The sequence below is a fragment of the Phodopus roborovskii genome, unplaced genomic scaffold (assembly GCF_943737965.1).
Source record: "Phodopus roborovskii unplaced genomic scaffold, PHOROB, whole genome shotgun sequence".
In the NCBI taxonomy this organism is placed as follows: domain Eukaryota; kingdom Metazoa; phylum Chordata; class Mammalia; order Rodentia; family Cricetidae; genus Phodopus; species Phodopus roborovskii.
In genome coordinates, this window is record NW_026126638.1 from 10,943,878 (window position 1) to 10,965,764 (window position 21,887).

Here is a 21,887-nt window from a genome sequence, read left to right on the forward strand (position 1 = left end):
TAAAGGCTAAGCTTTCATAATTAATAATAAGTCTTTGTATCATTATTGGGAAGCTGGAAGTTTAAAGGAAATCTGACAAGAAAGCTTATTACATATACCTCAACACTCAGACTTCCTTTGGACCTCCAGCTTCCCAATAATGACTAGCTCACTTATAAAAGCCTATGGTCATTGTCCTACTCAAGGTATAATGTCAAAAGCATTTCCTTTTGCATCAGAAAGGTAACCCGGATGCCTCTTCAGTCACTTCTATTCATCATGGAAACAGAATCCTATCCAGAGCAACTGGTAAACAAAGGAATCAAAAGCCACAAAAGCACTAAATAAATAAAGTTATCTGTTCCACATTATACGATCATTTTCTGGGAAGACATCTAATAAATTTAGTTAATATTAAATATAATTTTCTTGCACAATTATCAGGGGTAAAATATAACTTACTTTAAACTCTATTAATTATTCTATACTACAAAGACAAGATTACCTAGTGAAATAAATTTGAACTTATACACTTCTCTTATAAATATGTAGTATGTCTTTATGCCTTTTCTAGGCAAAATATTGTAAAACCAAACTAGAACTAAGCAGTTCAGTGGCTGCTTGGGTGGTTCTGCGCTCATAAGTATGCAGTCTTCTTTAAGTGGACAAAATTTTGGTTCCCAGCCCTCATGTTGGGTGGGTAACAACCACCTATACCTCCCACTCAAGGGGATCTGCTGCTCTCTTCCAGCCTCTCCAGTCACCCATGCTCATGTGCACATACCCACACACAAGGGTACATAATTAAAAATAATTACAGAAAATTAAATATATTAAGATGTCTCTTCATTTATTTTATGAATTATTGGGAAGAAAATCCACAGAAAATTAAATTAGATCAGGTGGCGGTAAGCAAGGTATTATATAGCAGATGGTGACAGATGATGCTTATGAGGAAACAGTTGATCTAAGCGTCATTACTACCTCAATCTGCAAATAATTCTCTAGCTGTTATGCGGAAAAGAAACTTGCACAGTAGACAAGGTATGTGTGGTAGATATTACTTCTATCATTAAAGATAGTTATATTATGATCTTTTTGACATAAAATTTTCCATTTGTAATGCTTTCCAGGCTAATAGTCTAATAATGCACAGGTATTTAACTAATTCTGCAATATCTGAATGCCATCTTTGAATACAGTGTCTTGTATTCACTGACTGCTACTACTTTTCTGGCGTATCTACCCATTTCACTAATACAGTGATGATGGACATTCCTCATTGTTTGAAACTCAAATGCAAGGTATGATGGTTGTGTTTACTTTTATTATTTCACCACTTCCTCCTCTTATTTCTTCAATTATTCCATCAAATAATTAACATTTTTCCAGTTTTATCCTCTTGAAAGATATTTCTCTCAAATATGCTCACTTCCTTTCTTCTCTTCCTTGATTATCCCTTTGACCTTCTACCTTTTATGAGAGATTGATTCACTGATACATTGCCAGTATTTAGTTTTAAAATATGTGAAATCATGTATTTAACACGTACATATCTTATGCATATACTTGCACATTTATGTTTGTTTCTGCATGCACATGTTATTAATTCTCTCATTTAAGACATACTTTTATTGAGTCTTTGGGAATTTCATATCATGGATGCCTGTCCCACTCATTTACCAGACCCTTCATAACTGCCTTAACCTGGGTCTTCCTACTCCAGAAGAAGCAGTTTCTGCTTTCCTGATGCTATCTGCAACCCAAGAGAGCTTCAGCCAGCAGCCTCTACATTATCAATAGTTTACATCTGCACCTGAAACCTTGCCTAAAGTGTGTGGCTACTGCTAAAAGTTCACTGGCAAGGCAAGATGCCCCCACACCACACCCTTACAGTGGCACTGCCAAGGATGACTTTAAAAAAAGTAAAAATAAAATAAGATTATTAATTTAAGGGGCTGGGGAGATGGTTGTTACGTTAAGAATACTGGACCAGAGTTCAATTCCCAGAACCCACAATGGGAGCTCACAACTATCTGTAACTCCAGTTCCAGGAGACCCGACACCCATGGCAGAACACCAATGCATATAAAATAATAAATACATTTTAAAGAGAATATCAATTTAAAAACAAACAAAACCAAAATGAAATGTTTACAAAAGGATATTAATTTAAAAACAAATGAAATCCAAACAAGTAAAACAAAGCCAATCAGCCAAACAGCAAAGAAAGAAAACCCTACTTCCCTGCTTTCTCTCCATCCTCTCCATCACTTCCTCATTGGTCTTAGTGGCCTTGGGAGCTGTGGTGTACCATGCAGCAGACCCTTTTGACCAAAGAGTTTCACTTGCAAATGTTCATTGTGTAGTGAGTTGTTAGTCTGGTTCAAGGCCTCTGGCTTGTGGCCCACCCTCAATGCTGGACCCTCACCGAATCTCCTCTTGGATATCCTGCTGCTGCCCTGAGTAATGGAGATCGTGCAGTTATGGTTCCACAAGGCCAGTCCCTTCACATGCTTCAGCAGGTCATAGATGGGGTGTAACACATGGTTCACATGGGCCCCTGTGGTAACGTAGGCAACAGACATTAACACAGACCTCAAATGAATCAGGACCATGGACCCAGACATGGCCATCAGCAAGAGTTGGTCCCTGGCCCTGGAGAAGCAGAGAAGGAAGGCCTCTGAGATCGGAATGGACCAGCTGCCATAGGGCTACAGTGTTTTTTTTGTTTTGTTTTTTTTTTTGTTGTTGTTGTTGTTGTTGTTTTGTTTTTTGTTTTTTTGTTTTTGTTTTTGTTTTAATTTTAAGAAGCAATTTCTTGACAAAAAACTTGTAGTTTATGATGATGATGACAGCCATAGCAACTGTTTTTAAGCAGATTGCATGAGTCTCCAGGTTGAGTTTGGTTAGCTTTTCTGTTATTTAGAATTACTGTATAACTGAATTAAGGATTCTGACACCAACTCAGACATACAATTTTAGCCTTGTATGCATTTGAATAAAGAAATATTCCCCATATTTTCTTTGTTTTTATTTGTATTTTAATTTTTGAACATTTACTTATTTATTTAATGGACATTTGTATGCCATAGCCATGTGGAGGTCAGAGGACAACTTGTGAGAGTTGATTCTCTCCTTCTACTGTGTGGTTCCAGGGTTAGAATTCAGCTCACCAAACTTGCTTGCCAGCATCTTTTCCCACTGAGCCATCTGGCCATCTTTGTTGTAATGAAAAATTTGTTCTGCTTCACCCCATCAGTAACCAAGAAATAGGGATAATTTTGATATACTGATTTCATCAGAATATTTACTTCTCATTTATTTAAATGTTTTTGAATCTCAGGATATATTGTATGAGAAATATCCTATTTCTTATCATTTTTTAAAATTTTTCTCATACAGTATATACAAACCAGTTTCTTCTCCCTGCACGCCTCTTAGCCCTCTTCTCCAGCTCTGCTCTTCCTCCTCCCCCCAATAGAATAAAATAAAATAATAAAATAGGCCTCCCAAGAATATCAACCAAACACAGCATAACAAGTTTCAATAAGGTTAGGCACTCTCTCTCATATTAAGATTGGACAAGGAGGAGGAAAATGTCCCAAGAGCAGCCAAAAGAGTCAGAGAGAGCCATCCAACTGTTCAGACTCCCACAAGAAACTCCAAGCTACACACCCATGACATATATGCAGAGGGCATAGCTAAGATGCATGCAGGCTTAGTGATTGACATTTCAGTCCCTGAGAGACACTGTGAGCTCTGCTTACTTGATTCTGTAGGTCCTCAACTCCTCTGGACCTTACAATCCTTTCCCTTTTTCTGTGGGGTTTCCTGAGCGCCAAGGCGAGGGACCTGATGAAGATTTCTAATTCTGGTTCTCTCCACCTAATGTTTGGCTGTTGGTCTCTGTATGTGCTCCCTTCAGCTGCAGGAGGAAACCTCTCTGATGAAGACTGGGGTAAGAACCAATCCATGAGTATAGCAGAATGTCATTAGGAAGGACATTTTCAATGAAAGAAAAGAATATGTGGGGGAAAAAAGAGAAAATACTAGCATATCTAACAGAAGCCAGCATCAAATATAAATTGCATACTTAGTGGAATGAGTCTGTGGAGTATAAAAACAATCCCCATGTGAATTGATGCCACATTCTGGCCACTGTGGAAAATGTTACAGTGAAGGTGGAAGAGCAGGTATCACTTCAAATCACTGATGTATTTTCCTCTGGGTGTACACCCATATTTGTACTTAAATGGGATCCATGGTTCATATATTGGTGTTTTGATTTTTAAGCATTCCCACAGAAATTTTCATGTCTCTGGGCCAATTAACATTTTATGAAATGTGCAGATGGCCCACATTTTCAAATGTACATAATTTATGACCTTGAACATAAGCGTATACTCAAAGAGACTTAAAGATGATTTTATATGTTTAAAAGATATTATTTGTCTAGTTATGGAATATTCTTAATGAGCCCAAGAACCATCCAAAAAATTGTAATTGTATTGACATGTAATGATGAGAAGTCTCGTCACTCTCTGGGTATTTAGTCCCTTTCTTGGTAGCCTTCACCTTTGACTTCACTGTCCCAGAAGCACTGACAATTCATGTCACCATGATGACATCCCTCCATGAAGGAACATATGTTTAATATGAAGTTTGTGTTTATTAATAAAATAAAATTTATATCCAAAATGATTAAAAAAATCTATTTGGTGGCTCATACATTTGAGAATTATGAGGGACTTTTTCTTTTCCTATGAAATAATATCTTGTCATGATACAGAATATTTCAAATTTATGGTGTGCCTTTTTTCTTTGAGAATTTAAAATACTTTAAATAATTTGGGCCTTGTCTGGTTCCTTCAGAATTGTGGAGTATGACTGATAACTGCCTTTAGAATCTCTAATAGCTAAATTACAATTATTATGCAAAGCCCTACAATAGACAGTTATATGGATTGTTAAATGACTTTGCCTTTTTTGCAAACTATAATCATTTTCCTTTATTAGCTGAAGGATTTTATAATTTAAGGAAGATGAGAAACCTATAAGTCACGCTTTCAAATAAGGAACAAGGATATTGCAAACATTAAATTCCCCCATAAAAATGTTAAGGCATCATTAAACTAGGTTCAGATTAATACAATTCAGTCAACTCTAGATAGATATCTCCCATAATCAGCTGAAACAAAACCTAGTGATCTAAGATGTAAAATATTTTACTACAGCCAATTTATAAACCTATAAAACATACAGGTATCATTCAACCTCTTTATTAATAGTGCATGCCTTGTATTAAATCAAAATCATTTTAAGGACCCCTCCCCTTTGGTGAAGCCTTCCTCAGCTGTTGGCTCTCATTATGCATTATGTCACTGAGGCTCACACACAATGAGTGATAGCATCCCTTTTTCACTAGAAGCAGCACAGGCTATTCCAAGCCTAGCAACAGAGCTTAACATCCTTTGAGATTTATAGACATATTTTCTACCCACACTTCACAGGCTAATGTTGGTGTATTTGTATTTCTGTGGCTAGAAGCATGATTTTTGTTTCTACATTGAAAATTTAAAACTTCCCATTTCTAAAGTTTTTCCAGTTATTTCACTGCTGAACTATAGTCCCAAGAAGCATCTTTGAGTTTAGAGATATTGACCCTGCTTGGGGGCTGTCTTATTGACCCTGTTTTTCTTCAGACAGAAAACCACACATGTCATGTTGACTGGGTTGCTGGGGAGTTTAATGACTTGCCTCTTCTTGTTAGTTTACCACTAGGAACAAATTCCATATAATGTCAACTTGTCTGGAATTAGGAACAAATTCAATGGAGGTAACTCATTTGTGTTCCACTTGGAATTAGCAGAGATTCCAAATGTTGGTGCTTGCGATCAAATTTACTCATGATTCTACTGGGTGTATCACAGATTCCACAGGACATCCCAGTCTGGTGCCACTGGGTATCAGCCAGAAGTACCTAAGGCTGAAGGCCCAAAAGATAGAAAATTAAGGAGGTCTTTCTCTCTAACAAGTATTTGCATGTCATATCTTCAATTCATCCCATTTTATAACAAAGAAAAATGAAAGGGGTAGTTTTGATGCTTTAAAGCTGCCTCATTGTCCAAAAATGAATCAATGTAATGTTTTAAAAAACATTCTAAGAAATAACCAATAATTATTTCTAAAGGAACATCATAAAAATCTTTGAAAATATAGGAACTTGGTCTTATAACATTGTAGATCTTGTTTATAATAAGATATGTCATTTTAAATTATTTTATTAAGATATCCGACTCTAACCAGTGAAAATTTTAATATTTTGTAAATATTTAATTAAAATAAAAGCTGTATAATTTTGCTTTGATTTTTAAAACATTCATTACAGATATAAATATATATATAATGTTTTTCATATTTTATTTACTTTTATTTCATGTATATATGAGTGTTTTCCTAAATATATGTCCGTGCATTTTCTGTAGAGGTCAATACGAGAGTGTCAAATACCCTAGGAAGTAGAGGAAGAAAGAGTTGTGATCTGCCAAATGGGTGCTGTGAATTGAACCCAGGTCCTCTGAAAGAGCAACCAGTACTCTTAACTCCCGAGTCATCTATGAAGACCCAAAAGTCATACCCTTAATGGAGAAACGTTACTTTGAATGATCATAAACAAAAAGTGCATTGATTACACATCAAATATTTTGGAAGCTGTTTAAAGATAAACATTATTTTATGTGTTTCAAATATAATTGTTATTATTTTAAGGCAAAAATCATCTCCAAATAATTTCATTAAGCTATAAAAAAGATTTTAAAGAGTGAGAAGGAAATGTCTGAAAATAAGACTATTGAGGTTGGAGATATGGACCAACAGTAAAGTATGTTTGTTGCTATTGCAGAGGAATCGAGTTCTAGTCTCAGCACCCATGTTCATTAACACAGAAACACATGTAACTCTGTCTCCAGGGATCCTTCTCTCTCTTCTAGCCTCCATAGGCATCTACATTCACATATACTCATAAACACACACACACACACACACAATTATATAGTCTTAACATGTAGTTCATGTGTATATACACAGTGAATATCAAATATATAACATCAATAGTGAGATATAAAAGACCAATACATTTTCTAAAAATAAGTGAACACAAAGTCCATCTTTGAATTTTCTATGAATCACACAAAAGAAATTTACATTCCACTCTTGCCACAATGGCTCCTATAGACAATAGGAAGTTTTCACTTTAAATTAGCATACATATCAACCACAGGATACATGTGTCATGTCCTCCTACACAGGTAGAACATAGCACTCACCAGCAGAAAGAAATTATGCAACCAGCAAGAATTTAATACATCAAACATCATTGTCTACCTTACAGAGAAGAAGGTTAGCAGGAACATACTGATTTCTAGACACTAGTCATTTGATCAGTAGGTCAGAGATCTGTTAAGAGTTCAGACAGGAAGATAAAATACAAGCAAACAAACCAAAAGCAAAACATTGTAAGAATTCTGAGGGAAAGGTATTTGGCTAGACCTTTCGAAGATTTTTGTATCTCAAATTCAAACCCATCAGAGTGCAACTACCAAAGATAAGTCACAGCATAATAAGATGACTCTATGCAGAAATTAGACCCATCGCTATCACTTTGCACAAAATCTAAAGCCAAATGGCTCAAAGAACTCAATGCACTGAACTAATAGAAGAAAACATAGGTGGTACCCTTCAAGATACAGGTACAAGACAGGACTTTCTGAACAGGACTCCACTTGCTTAGGAATTAAAGCCATCAACTGTGAAGTAGAACTCAGTAAAACTGAAAAGCTTCTGCACAGCTGAAGAATTAAGCCAGCAAGAAATAGATTCAAAGAGTAGAAGAGAATCTTTCCCACATATCCATCTATTAGGGGATTAATATCCAGAATATTAAAACAAATAGTGAAGCAAATAAAAGTCCCAATTTAAAAACAGGTCCTGTGTCTGAATAGAGAATTCCCAAAATAAATTATAATGCCCCAAAAGCATCTCATAAAACTTTCATTATTGGAAGCAATTAGAGCAATGAAAATTAAAACTACTTTGAGATTTCATCTCACACAGGTCAGAATGCCAAGGGCCTACAAAATAAAACAAACGACAAAACATGCTGGAGAAGACATGTGGAAATAGGAACTCCCATTCACTGCTGGCAGAATTGCAAACTGGTACACCCAGTCTGGGAAATCAGTGTAGAGATCTATCCAAAAGCTAAAATTAAATATGCCACATAAGCCAGCTGTAACACTCCTTGGCATATGGCTCAAGGAACTTGACTTCCAACTTAACAGATACTTGTTCAGACATGCTCATTACCCCTCTATTCATAGCATAAAGTAAATTGAAACAACTTGAATTTCCTTTAACTGATGAATACATAATGAAAACCTCATACATACACACACACACACACACACACACACACACATATATATATATATATATATGATGGAATATTATATAACTCTAAGGAAAAATGAGACTGTAAATTTTGTAAGTAAATAGATTGAACTAGAGCAAGTATAGTGAATGGTGTAAGGTCAGATTTTTAAGAAGCAGTAGTATCTCACAGTATCCTTCCTAATGTGTTAAATTGTAGCTTATGCTGAGTGAGCTCATGTCCATGAGTTCCCTTCTTTGGGCCAACTCACTCCATTCTAGCTTACCATCCCCTACTCACAAGTTTCTACTGTCATGGTCCCCAAGCTCCTATTCCCACATAGTAACCAAGTGGGAGTGTGCCGTTCGTATTTCTGAAGCTTTACTTCTCTAAGACCCAACCATAATTATCAACGTTCTGTGAAATGCTAAGCAAATAGCTTCAGAGTAGAGGAAGATAATGGATGGAAAAGTACAGTAAGGGTAGCCTGTGCTGTATAAGGTCTACCGTTGTCTCAGAAGGAAATGGTGGCCCATAAGATTTAATGGGTTTGCATCTTATACAAAAAATTACCCTTCACAGTAGCAAGACCTTACAAGTTGCAAATCAATTGTACTGGTTGGTTGTAGTCAAGCTGGCATCATGGGTGTAGGAGAGCCCAAAGTATAATGAGCTGAGTACAAGTGCAAGCTGATGAGTCTGGGTGTATAAGGAAGGTGACTGAGCAAGCCACAGGGAGCCAGCCAGTGACCAGTTTTCATCTTTGGTTTCTGCTTCAAACTCCTGCCGTGGCTTCTTTCCATGACAATAAACCCTGTCAGAAAAAACAAACAAACAAAAAAAAAAAAAAAACTCTTTTTTTTTTTCTTGAAGTTGCTTATGATCATGGTTTTTATTTTAGTAATAGAAACCAAACTGGATATTTTTTATCACCCTAGATAAACTAAAATAGATAACTTGATTACAAAGGGTCTTTTTTTTAAGATTTATTTATTATGCATACAACATTCTGCCTGCATGTATCCACTGCAGGCCAGAAGAGGACACACCAGATCTCACTATAGATGGTTGTGAGCCATCTATATGTGGTTGCTGGGAACTGAACTAAGGACCTCTGGAAGAATAGTCAGTGCTCTTAACCTCTGAGCCATCTCTCCAGCCCCAATTACAAAGGATCCTAATCTGATCTCTGAAGTGCTTAGCAAACAGTGTCTCCCAGGACTGCAGAGGGGCTTATCTTCACTCTTCAGCTGTCTGAATTTGCAATCACCTAGGAAATACACAACTGTGCAAGTCTGTGTGGGTGTTTCCCAGGATGCCTCACTGAGTTGGGAAGACCCACCCTGGATGGCTGGTGTCCCAGGATCGCCATAAGGAAAACAAGGAGGAAAGTCAGTTGAGCATGGGTGATCATCCCTCCCCCAGCTTCTTGATTGGTGATGCAATGATACAGTGTGACACTCTTGCCATCATGCCATTGTGCCTCCCCTGAACGATGGACTGTAACTCTTAAAACCGAAAGCCAGCAAAAATAATTCCTCCACTAACTTGAATTCGCTACACATAATTACGATAGTAACTAATTCATACAACACAACTTTTTCGTTATTGCATCAACTTCATTAAAACATTTATTCACGGACAGGTAATTTTACATGTACGACACTAAATCATGTTTTTAAGCAAAAGTCTGTTAAATGTCGTGAAGTCACCTTAAAATTATTACTAACTTATACCCTACAATACATCAGCTGTATGAACATCAGCTGGTTTTACTCAGAACAATGACAAAATACAAAAGCGAACCACACACTTTAAAATAGTGTTTTAATAAAACAACATGTGCAAGGTTTTCTCAGCAAGGCACAGGGGGCAGGCACTCCACTGACACACCAGAGTGTTTGCTTGTGCAAGAAGTGAAAGTTTATGAGGGAAACAATGTAAACCAGATATAACCGAAAGACAAGTTATACATTCTAAATTTCAGCCATAACTCGCTTTCATTTATTTTATACATCCCCCCAAACCTGTCTTTTAATTATTTAAATCATATTTGTCATCTAAGTGTTTGAGACTCTCTGATGGACCAAGTCCCCAGGATTGATTGCATGTCTACTAAACAGATTTCCTTCTCTTTCCAAACACATTATTGATCAGTTTGGCCATTGATTTAGACCCACTGGGTCTCCTCTTCTCCTTGTGTTTGAAGACCGTCAGAATGTCCTTGATGAGTCTGAGAAACATCCCCTCAACCTCCAGGGACTGCTCTGCGGCAGACAGCTCACAGAACTGGCAGCGGAAGTCTATGGCCAGTTTTTGCCCTTCGTCCCAGCCAACCTCTCGAATGTGGCAAAGGTCTTGCTTGTTGCCAACTAAAACCACAGCTGGTTCCACCATCCTGAAACACAATGAGCAACTTTTTCAAGATTGTTTGAACAACTCTATGAAGTAATGTAAGTTTATATCCGATAAACAAAAAGTCAAAGTAAGTCCTAGTAGGCTGTATCTACGGCCATGGCCAGTATGTTTAGGAACACATATCCCTACTGTTACAGAATCATTTTCCACATATGGAATGATAACACAAACAAGGTTCTCAAAGTGTAGAGTCTGGAGTAGCATACACATATTCATGTCTGGATAGCCATCAGAGATGGCGGTAATCTCCCACACTTTGTCTCTTTATGTACTAAGCAAAATAGGAAAACAGTCCCCACCACAGAACCACAAGGTTCTACCTCACCCACAGTCTAGAAACACGAAGGCATGTGGCCCAAACTGGGCAATTGAAACTCTGAGCCAATATACTCCTGCCATGCCTTAAACTTTTCCTATTTGGTGCAGGGTCACACCTAAGTAAAAGTAACTAGTTTGACTGTCGTTTGAAGATGCTCTCTTAAACCCAGGCAGTAATTTACAGTAATAAGATCGGCATCTTTAGCCCAACTCAATTACAGCATCATCCTAGACTTCACTGGGCAACACTGAGAAGCACCTATTTGACTCCTCACATCGGCATTTGAACACAAATGAACACTTTAAATGAGAAATGATGAAACAACAAAAATGGAGGAAGTTAAACTAAGAACCTCAAACACCTCCATGTTCCATTAATAGAGAAGCAGTTATCTAAATACAGTCACCTCCCTTAACTGGTCAGTGTGCCAAGGCAGGTATCAGGGTAACAGTGGATTGTTGGCGACGTTTTCATCTCAGGATGTAGAGTAAAGAACATTGAATCCCCACCCTTACCGTGTGTAGATGGTTGACTATTCAGTCAGTGTTTTGCTGTGACATTCTGGGCAACCAGTAATGCAGAATTGGATTTCAAAGGATACCAAACTAATAAATCTGGATTTATTTAGAATCCTTAACACCTTCGTGAGGATAAAAAAGAAAGGTGGAAGCGTGATGTGTCTGCCATAGAGAGGACCATTATTTTGCTAGTGAGTGTCATGTTAACAATAGAAGCTGTCTTGTAAAATGGCCATTTACTCGGGGCAAGGAACTGTTTATGTCAGCCAGGATATAAAGCATTCTCATCTGATTCCTTTTACTACGTGTGTAACTCCTGTGGAATGGGAAGGTGAATTGTTCAGGGCTGTTAAATTTTGTAATTGGAAGTCTGTATTAAATTCTTCCTAATGATGCTCAGGGCAAGATGATGATTTACTAAAATGGAAAGGAGATGGGGACAAAATGTCTTCTTACCTTTTACAATGAGAAGTCGGTGGCTCCCGAATTCTGTAGATAAGGGCTTTGGCGAGAGCAAAGGAAGGTCTGTCACTGATGTCATACACAATCACAAATCCATCTGCCCAGTGCAGCTCACTTGGGAGGGAGCATTTTGCTTTCTGTGGCTGAAAATAAACCAAGCACATTCGAGTGTAGTTAACTCACAGCAGTGTCCTATGCTTCAGTTAATTAATAGTTACCCATTTCACCCTGGGGGGGGGACTTCAATGAGGCCAAATAACAATAATTTCTAAGGTGCCCATTACATTGTTCTCTCTTAAACTAGAAAAACCTATAGTTGTTATTTTAATCTCACTTTAAAATTTTTTTAAAAAAATATTCTTTTTCTAAAAAAATTGATATGATGCCTTTTAAATTACTATCCAGACATTTGTCTTGAAAAAACATGACATCTGTGTTAATAGGCTACTGATGTTTATTTCTGTGTGCCGGTGTGTACTTGGATGTGTGCATACGTGTTCTTGTGTGAGTGTCAGTCATCACATGTTTAGCAAGGCAAACATGTAGAGGTCAGACAACAACCTCAGCAGTTGGTCCTTCCCCTTCCTCTTCATGCAGCGAGCCATGTCCCTGACCGATAATGTCTGTTAATCTGCAATTGTAGAGTCAAACCTATGGCAGTGAAAAATTATAAAGTCTGTCTGAAACTGTTGATAGAACAACTTAGGATAAAATACTTAATAAATCAATGACTTGTTTTGAAATCTTAGAAAACTGACCATGTCTTCTCATTTTTAAGACGAGACTATATTTTGAGAAGTTATAATGAGATTATTTCGATATTTTGGCGTACTGACTAGATAAAGAAATTTATATGCAAACTTTGTCTTACGCTCTATTGAAAATTGGTTACAAATAGTTTAGATAGTTTAGAGAAACTATAAAAACTGAACTGACAAGTCTTTCTGCCTTAATTTCTGACAACTGCACCATGAACTCATAGGAATATGTATGACCACTGCTATTCTAAAGGCTGGAGAGACGGTGCAAAAACTAAGAGCACTTCTTGCTCATGCAGAAGATTCCAGTTGAGTCCCTAACACATATGGCCACTCACAGGCATCGGTAATTGCACTCTTGGGTTATCAAGGTCTTCTTTTCGTCTTTCTGGGGACTGCATGACCACAGTACACACATAGATAAAGCACACATAAGCAAACTAGTCATACATACCAACTAAAATCTAAAAGACTTTTGTCAAGCATATTTTCAGGACTCACTTTTATTGTTCAATAGAGATGTTTCTCTATGCTAAGTTTTAAACAAAATTTACAGAGAATCCTAACAATGCAATTGACACTAAAGGAAATACCAACATTTTAAAATTTAAAATTGGAAAGAAATTTTATTTTCCTGTTGGCATTATTTTACATATTCATAGCCACTTTTCTTTCAATTATGCTTGAAAATAAAATAAAACAAAGGATTTTGTTAGACTTACTTGAGAACACGGGTCATATATTTCCAGACTCAATGGTTTCCCTTCCAAACACAACTGTTTATTATAGATAGATTCTGAAAAAAAAACACACATGTATTCTTTGTCATTATGGGAGGGAAAACTCCAGAATAAATACTAATTTGCAACTGTTCTTGGTCTGTCAAATTCAACAAGTCATATTCCAGGCTAGTTTTACTGAAGATTTATGATTGCATGTGTGTGAGTGTGTGTTGTCTATATGTCTGTTTGTGCACAATGTACTCATTGTTAACATCTTATAAGCATGTGAAAACAGTTCTGAGTTCAGTATGTTTATACTATCCCTTGATCCTGTATGCCTCATTAGATGCACTGCTGTGTTGTCATTGACAAAATCTCAAATATTTCCCTCATACGGTATTCATGTGGCATAGTCTATTTCTGTTTTAATTTTATTTATCCACTGTCATGTTCCATTAGGATTTTTTGAACTCATACTTCATCATTTTCCCACAGTCTACATTTGGATCAGGTTCATATTCGCTATCTTGTACTACTTCACAGTTATCAGAGTCCTGTGTATAATGTACTGATAGCTTTGATAAGCTCAACATGTATTTGTAACACAGACCTCTTCACAAGCTCAGGGAAGCTATTTACTATTGGGCATATTCCCTTGAGTTTCTAACAGACGTGTTTACCTAGTTATGTGAAGAACTGAACTTTCATACTCCCTGCAAAAATCTACCTCATAGATTCCAATCTGCTCAATGATACATGGTATTTTCAGATGTAAAACATGAGGATCCCTTAATACTTGATTTTTCTCCTGACCACAGAATTCACAAAAACAGTTTGCTCTACATTCAAAATATAATTTAATTGGTTTGTATGCCAGTGATTTTATTACAAATATACATCCCTACACACTATTCCTTTTGCCTGGATGTTCACTAAACTTCATAATCTATCTGCCTACACCAACTTACTTTCCATCTGTAGAATAATCAAAGGCACAGGCTAATTTTGCCATGTCCTTCCATTGGATACTTATTGAAGACAAATAAGTCATTCAATACTTGTCCCTCTTGGATGAATAAGCCTTTAACATACCTGAGAATGCTCCTCTCTTTCAGTCATCATCACATCTACAATCTCAGTAAAACCCCGAGCAATTATTATTCCTCTTGTTCTGTCCTCTATCTACTAACTTAAGTACTTCTCCACTTTGCCAATAACTGTCCACATTCAAAGTTTGAAATGTATTCTTCCTTTCTTTCTTCCACCTGGACATAACATAATCCCTCAAATGACTTCTTCAGCATGTCTCTGTTGGACTGACACCTTCCGAGGATGATATACCTTCTGTCATTTGTTTTTAACTTTTTCTTAAGACATTCTGGGCTGGTCTGGGGATTGAATGCGCCCCTGTGAATCTGCTCTGAAAATACCCACCTCCACCACTTGACTCTTTTAAAAACAATCCATACCATACTAGTGCTTTTCTCTGGTTCCCTTTCCTTATTTTTATATCATTTATCATCAAATGACATAAATTTGGCTTGCACTGACAAACCCTTCTTTCACATTAAGAATTCTATGAGAAATTACATATTTATCCTTTTGTGCACTAACATAACCCATTGATGTAGAAAAATAAGTGAGATGCAGCAGCTACTCAATGAATAAGGGGGAATTGTTTCTGTGACCGTTCTTACATCTCTATTCCTCAACAAATTTGCACAAAAACACATGCCTAACTCTGAAACTTAATGTGTAACCCATAATAGGCAATAGAAGGGGCTCTCGAGATGGCTCAGTGGTTTGTGCTTGCTTGCTCTTGCAGAAGACCTGGGTTGAGTTCTTGGCACCCACAGATAGATGCTTTCTAAACCTCCAGTTCTCAGGAGTCTGATGCCATCTTCTCACCTCCCACAGTACCTGCATGCTTGTGCTCTACTTGCATATATGTTCACATAAAATAAGATAAGTAAATCCATATTTTAAAAAAAGAAGCAGACATTTGATGAGCAAATATTTCCTCAGAAGATGAAGACAGACTTTTAAAGTCTCTCCACGTGTAACATTTGTCATAGTTTCATCAAACATCAGATTTTGTTTACAGAAGTTTTGTTTTCTAAACTTCCCACATTTAGTATTTGCCCTGAATATGAACTCCCCCAGACAGTCTAAAACAGTTTCTCTCAAATCTCATAGCATTGGCAAGGGCTGTCATCTCTGTTTTAGAGTGTTTTAATTTCCCCTTCTATCCTTCCTTGGCACGATGGAGTTGCTTTTGCTAGCCCGTTTCCAGAGAGTTGGTGACCTTTGGGATCACATGCTTCTATTTTTCAAAGTGTCTCCAGGTCTTAAGTTACACATGGAGATGTCACTGCTGGCAATGTGTAAACATTTCATTTGTTTCTATAACTGCATTGTAGGAAGGATTAAGGTGAAGGTCTCGTTGTTGTCTGTCCCCCTTTAGAGACAGCATTGTCTTATTTTAGTCTCTTTTCTGTTCGGGGAAAACTTTGTCAGCCAGGCATCTTGGCTTATATGTCATGTTGACCCCTGTGCCTGAGAATTTTGCTCCTTGAAATGAAAGACTCAAAGTTTCTGTTTTCTATAGTTTTCTTTCTGTAGGCAATTTTCAAATACTTGTCTTAAAATATTCACAACATCAAATGAATGGAAATATCATGCTGTACAAACAGAGAAAGCTACATGAGAGAAATCTCTAAAAATTATTTTCAGCTATAGGCTGATAATGCCCTCTCATGAACAAATGTTTGCTTTGATTCTCATAGAAAAATAATTACGAAATCTCTGACACTAAATAAGCAACATTGAACAATAATGAGTCCCTTATATTTTCTAGAGTTCTACTGTTATTGATTTAAGAAATGAAAAAAAAAATCCTCATGTCTTTGATCAGATAAGATATAAATTTCATTATTTTGATCAATCTCTTGACAAGTTATACATAGAGGTATAACAATATTTCTCACTTTTATGATGTGGTATCTCCTATATTCTAAGATAAAATAATGCGAACCTGTATTAGATTTAGTGAAAATTACTCTAGGATTATGCTAAGGTAATTTGGCATCTTTTGTTGGATTTCTCTAAAATTTATAAAAACAGTCTAGATAACAGTATGACATTTAATTGATGTACCATTCTTCTATATTTACAAAATTTACAAGCTTCATTGTATAATTGTTTGTGCTGCGGTACTCATGTGTCTTTACCTTTTAATGGAAGTTAATTATCAAAACTCTTTTTGCACTTTTCAAGAAATGATTGCCCATGCTTTGCAGCATTTGAGAAAGATAACCACAACTTTACTGTTTTCTAGTTTTAAACTTTATAAACCCACATCTCTCTAATTGATCATCATATTGGTTGATTTTTATGACAAAAACATCCTATTCAAGTACCTACTTTGGTATTTAAAACTAGAATTTTTGGATTAAAACACTTTAATTAATGTAAAAATAGCAGATTCTGCCAAAATGCCTCTCTGTTGTTAATTAGGTTTAAAAGTGTGATGCTGAATGTTAAGGCGAGTAGAAATGCATAGCAGCAACTTACCAAAATTAGAAGCATATTCTCCGATGAACCTCTTGGTAAGAAACCTTACAGTAAGTGCTGTTAAATGAACAGATGGGATTTAAGTTTGTTTTATTTTAGAATACAGATAATTCAGTTAAGTACCTCATCTTGGTCTTTCACTAAATAATCAGCGAGCCTTAGATAACAGCTTAAGGCTTCACAGAATTCTGGTCTAAAATCGTGAAAAACCATGATTCTGTAGAGGGAAATATGTGAGATTACATGCTATACATGTAAATTGTTATAAAATTCACTAACAAATGCCAACATGCACAACACGTTACATGCTAAAGTACAAATATAAACCTCATTATATTTGAAATCCAAGATCTTACAACACTTATTTTCCCTATTAATTAAATCTTGTTCCAAGGGTCTATGTGTAGGAGATGGGGAGGCAGTGTTCAGCATGTGTAGTTGGTAAGAAATGCGGAGAGTTGGTGCCCAGGATACAGTGGAAGAATCCAATAGCTCATTGTCTTACTAAAACACCCAGTTTTAGTTAGACAGCTGTCATTATTAGGCTGGTGTTTATTGGTGAAAATCTTGCTGCCAGTAGATTGTGCAGCAGAATAAAATAAATAAAAACAGGACAGAATAGTGAATTCCAGAATTAGGGCCTCTTTGTGCTAGGTTCCAGGGTGTCCACAAAGCAATGTCTCTAGGAAGTCATGGCCCTTTAGTAGCTTTGCCAATAAAAAAACATGCTACATACTCCCATCGTTTACCTCTGTCCACCCTGCCCTTGCATCAGAAGGGTACTTTCAAAACGATTAACCACTGGTGTGTTTGCAGGCGAGAGTACTGGTTGGTATAAGCAACAATGGGGAAGTGATGGAAAGGTTTCTTGTCGTTGTTTAGAATTTTAAACGTCAGTAGAAAAAGATACAGATCACATTTCAATCAATCTCATTGCCTCGCCTCCTTAAACAGTTCAGAATTAAACAATAACTTGCCTGAAATATCAAAAACTCACACATAAAAAATGTATACACATTTCACAGAGGGAATTTATTATTATTTGTTACATAGCATATGGTTATTATTTAACACCCCAGTTTGTCTCTCTAATCATACTAGAGAAACAGTAAAACTTACCTGATTTCCCTGTACCTTTGCCACCCAAGACAGCAAGCTTGACATCACTCATCTTGAGTAACTGGTTCAGTTTTGGAACCCTGATGACTAAAGCTAAGCATATGTTGTTGAATTTTTTGAATTTCCCTTTTAAGGATGTCCCTGTTTTTCCAAGGGCAACTTCACCATATATTTCTACCATCTAATAATAACCTGAAAAACGTTTGCCTTTGGTACATTTCAAATGATAGTCTCAAATATTGGGCTAATATTTAGACACTGAGATTTATGAAACCAACAGTAATGTATTTTTAACAGTAGCATCGTTCATAATCCTCTGGAGAGTCAAGAAAAATGTCCTATTTTTATTTAGAAAAATTCTAGAGGATGTGTAAATAGCCCCATAAATTTATTCTGATGGGGTTGTTTTTACGTTTTATTTATTTGAGGATTTCATGTATGTATCCATGATGTTTTGATCAAAGTCTCCCCCAGTCCCTCGCCTCCAAATTTTCTGATTACCTCTACCAGATTGTTTTTCTTGCTTCATGTACAAAAAAAAAAAAAAAAAAAAAAAAAAAAAGGTCAGTATGTTCTTGGGTATAGAGCCATCAAGTGGAACACAGACAACTTGTCTAGAATCTTTCCCCAGGACTCAATAGTTGCCAATAGCTCCATGGCTAGAGGTGGGGTTTTGTAACCCCCTCCCTCACACATGACATGATTGTGAATGACTTGATTTTGTGTAGGTCTTGTGTATTCGACTAACTACTGTGAGATTACGTGTGCAGTGGGTCTGTTAGGTCCAGGAAACACGACTTCCCATGTTCTTCTCCAACCTCTAGCTCTTATAGTATTTATACCCTTTTCTTCTATGAGTCATGAGAGGATGCATGTGATATAGATCTCCCCCATTAAAGGCTCAACCCTACATCATCTCTTACTCTCTGAAGTTTGACCAACAGTAATTCTCTTCATTAAAGCATGACTTATTATGCTTAATGGAGCTTCTGTGTTGAGGGGACTATACTTATCCATCAGTATAGAGACTATTCAATTAATACTTGAACCATATTTTGTTTTCCTTTAGTGAATGGCAGTAATAATCTCAGCCATTAAAAATAGAGAGAGGAGAAAGTAAACTTAGGATACATGAGTCTAGGTTAATGGCAATGCATGTCTAGATCATGTACTCTAGTCATATGTGATTAGAGTGAACGACCACTTACACCATCTTGCAAATTTCTGAAGCCACATTAATGAATAATTTTTCATTTTAAAAATATGAATTGCCAATGGATAGCAAAACTACTTGTTATCAGAACAGTGATAAACGGAATCTGTCCTGTTTCTTCCCATACTGCTTTAGAAACAGGAAAGCAGTTGGAGCTGGCATTGTGTGTGATTCACCATGGGTATCAGTGTGAGGAAACTGTAAGATGATAACTGATGGCCATTCCTCCTCTTTTTACAACCCACCCCCAGTGTGAAGTCTAGTCTTGACTGTAAACTTGACTGCACTCCTAATCACCATGGAAACACCTGTGTAAGGGTGTTTCCACAAAGACTTAGCCAAGTAGAGAAACCCCCTCTGTGATGTGGGTACACCATGTCATGAGCTGACATCTGGGACTGAATGAAAGAAAAAAGTGGGACAAGCACCCACACCCCCCCCTCTTTCTGCTTCCTCCTGTGGCTACGATGTGCCCAGATACATTACACTTATCTGTCAATGTGGATTGTACCCTACTACTGGGAGACAGCATGAACCCTCCCTTTCTTACTTAACTTTTGTCAGGCATTTTGTCACATCAGTAAGGTGCTTACCTATTATCTTTCATTATTAGATATTTAAATAATACGAGTTTCATTCCTAGGATCCATATCCAGTGGCTCATAGGTACTTGTTACTCCAGTCTCAGGGAATCTGATACCCTTTTTCTGGCCTCTGCAAGTACCTGCACACACACACACACACATGCACGCACGCACGCACGCACACACACACACGCACACACACAGATACACACACACACGCACATGCACACACACACAGATACACACACACACAAACACATGCACACACACACACACATGCACACTCACACAGATACACACACACACACAAACACATGCACACACACACACACACATGCACACACAGAGAGAGAGAGAAAATAAATATGTTTTAAGTAAAATAAGACATTTTAAAATAAAATTACTTTTGAATGATTTTATATATAATATGATATTCATCACTGAAAAGTAATCTTTTTAAGAACAAATAGTCATTTGATTTTATAAAACATAAGTTTTCAAGCTGCTCAGAGACTTAGACAACTTATGGATACTCAGGAATTTGCATATTTTGTGGGAATTTGCTAGAGTTTGAGGAAGAAATTTGGAGGTGGTCAGGCAAGAATCTTTGATCGCTAAGCTCTGCCTTTCTTCTGCCCCAGGGCTCTTATTGGAATCTTTTAGAACATAAATACCACAGTGAACATTCCAAACTAGCAAGAGGCAACTGCTACACAATCACAAATCCTGAAAAATCTTTGCCAAACAAGTTAAAACCAGATACTTACCCACCCAGATCACAGCAACCATCGCTGCTAAAAATACAAGACTTCCATTAACACATATTGCAACAATTATTTGGCAAAATAGTATTTTCTTGCTAATTACTGCTTCACCCCCATCTTACCTAACAGTTCCCCTGTTACACGCCACATCAGCATCCCCATAAACACTTCTTTATTGTGCATGTGACTATTTTCATCCGAAAAAGTATGTGAAAGAGCCTGTTAAAATAACGTGATGATTTCCCACAGTATTTGGTCTAGGGAGGCTGCTGTGGGAGTCTGGATCTATTCCCAGTATTACAGCCTCATGAAGGTCTGCTTTAGATTACTTAGGTCACTTCTGAATACTGGAAAGGAAGCCACTCTTGGCAGTGTTTGGGTTCTCTCTCCCTCCCTCTCTGTCTGTCTCTGTTTCTCTCTCTCTCTTTCTCTCTCTCCCTCCCTCCTTTTCTTTTGCCTCTTCCCTTAACACCCATTCATCCCTCTTCCTTTTTTCCTCCATCTCCTTCCTTCCTTTTTTCCTCCATCTCTTTGACTTGCAGTAGCCCCTCTTTATCAGCAATAGTATACAGTTCCTCCTCCTCTTAGTGTTTCTTCTGTCATTGCGGCAGTTTTCACTTAGTCTGATAGATATGATTTTACACACTTGCAATTTTTATTATATCATCCCTGTAAAGCTTAAGTCAAATGTGCTCTGCTTATGTCTAAATGTCTCATTACAGATTTAGCACCTGTAAGGCAGATCCCTAAAGGCTCCTTTACACTTTGATCTCCTACCAAATTCACCTTTATGGAGGACATATACATAAAACATATTGTTTCTGGTAGTATAGACTTATATTTCTAGATATTTGAGATGCTGAGACAGGACAGTCACAATGCAATGAAGGGTGAGTTCAAGGCCAACCAGGACAAGTCAAAGAGATATTAGCTTAGAAAAACATAGAGTAACAAAATAGGTATTGGGAAGTAGCTGAGTGGTGTAGCACTCACTCAGCATGACTGAGGCTCTAGATTCAATTGTAAA

The 21,887-nt window shown here is 37.0% G+C and overlaps 1 protein-coding gene across 1 annotated transcript; it reads right to left on the reverse strand.

The window, feature by feature from the left end:
• Positions 1-10,444: 10,444 nt before the first annotated feature.
• On the reverse strand, positions 10,445-18,383 carry Rergl (RERG like). The gene is made up of 5 exons (XM_051173040.1): positions 18,300-18,383; positions 17,181-17,237; positions 13,608-13,681; positions 12,122-12,270; positions 10,445-10,808 (listed from the first exon to the last, which is right to left on the reverse strand). Exons 1-5 carry the CDS (start codon positions 18,349-18,351, stop codon positions 10,526-10,528), a joined length of 615 nt encoding a protein of 204 aa, XP_051028997.1. The 5' UTR covers positions 18,352-18,383; the 3' UTR covers positions 10,445-10,525.
• Between the last annotated feature and the right edge of the window lie 3,504 nt (positions 18,384-21,887).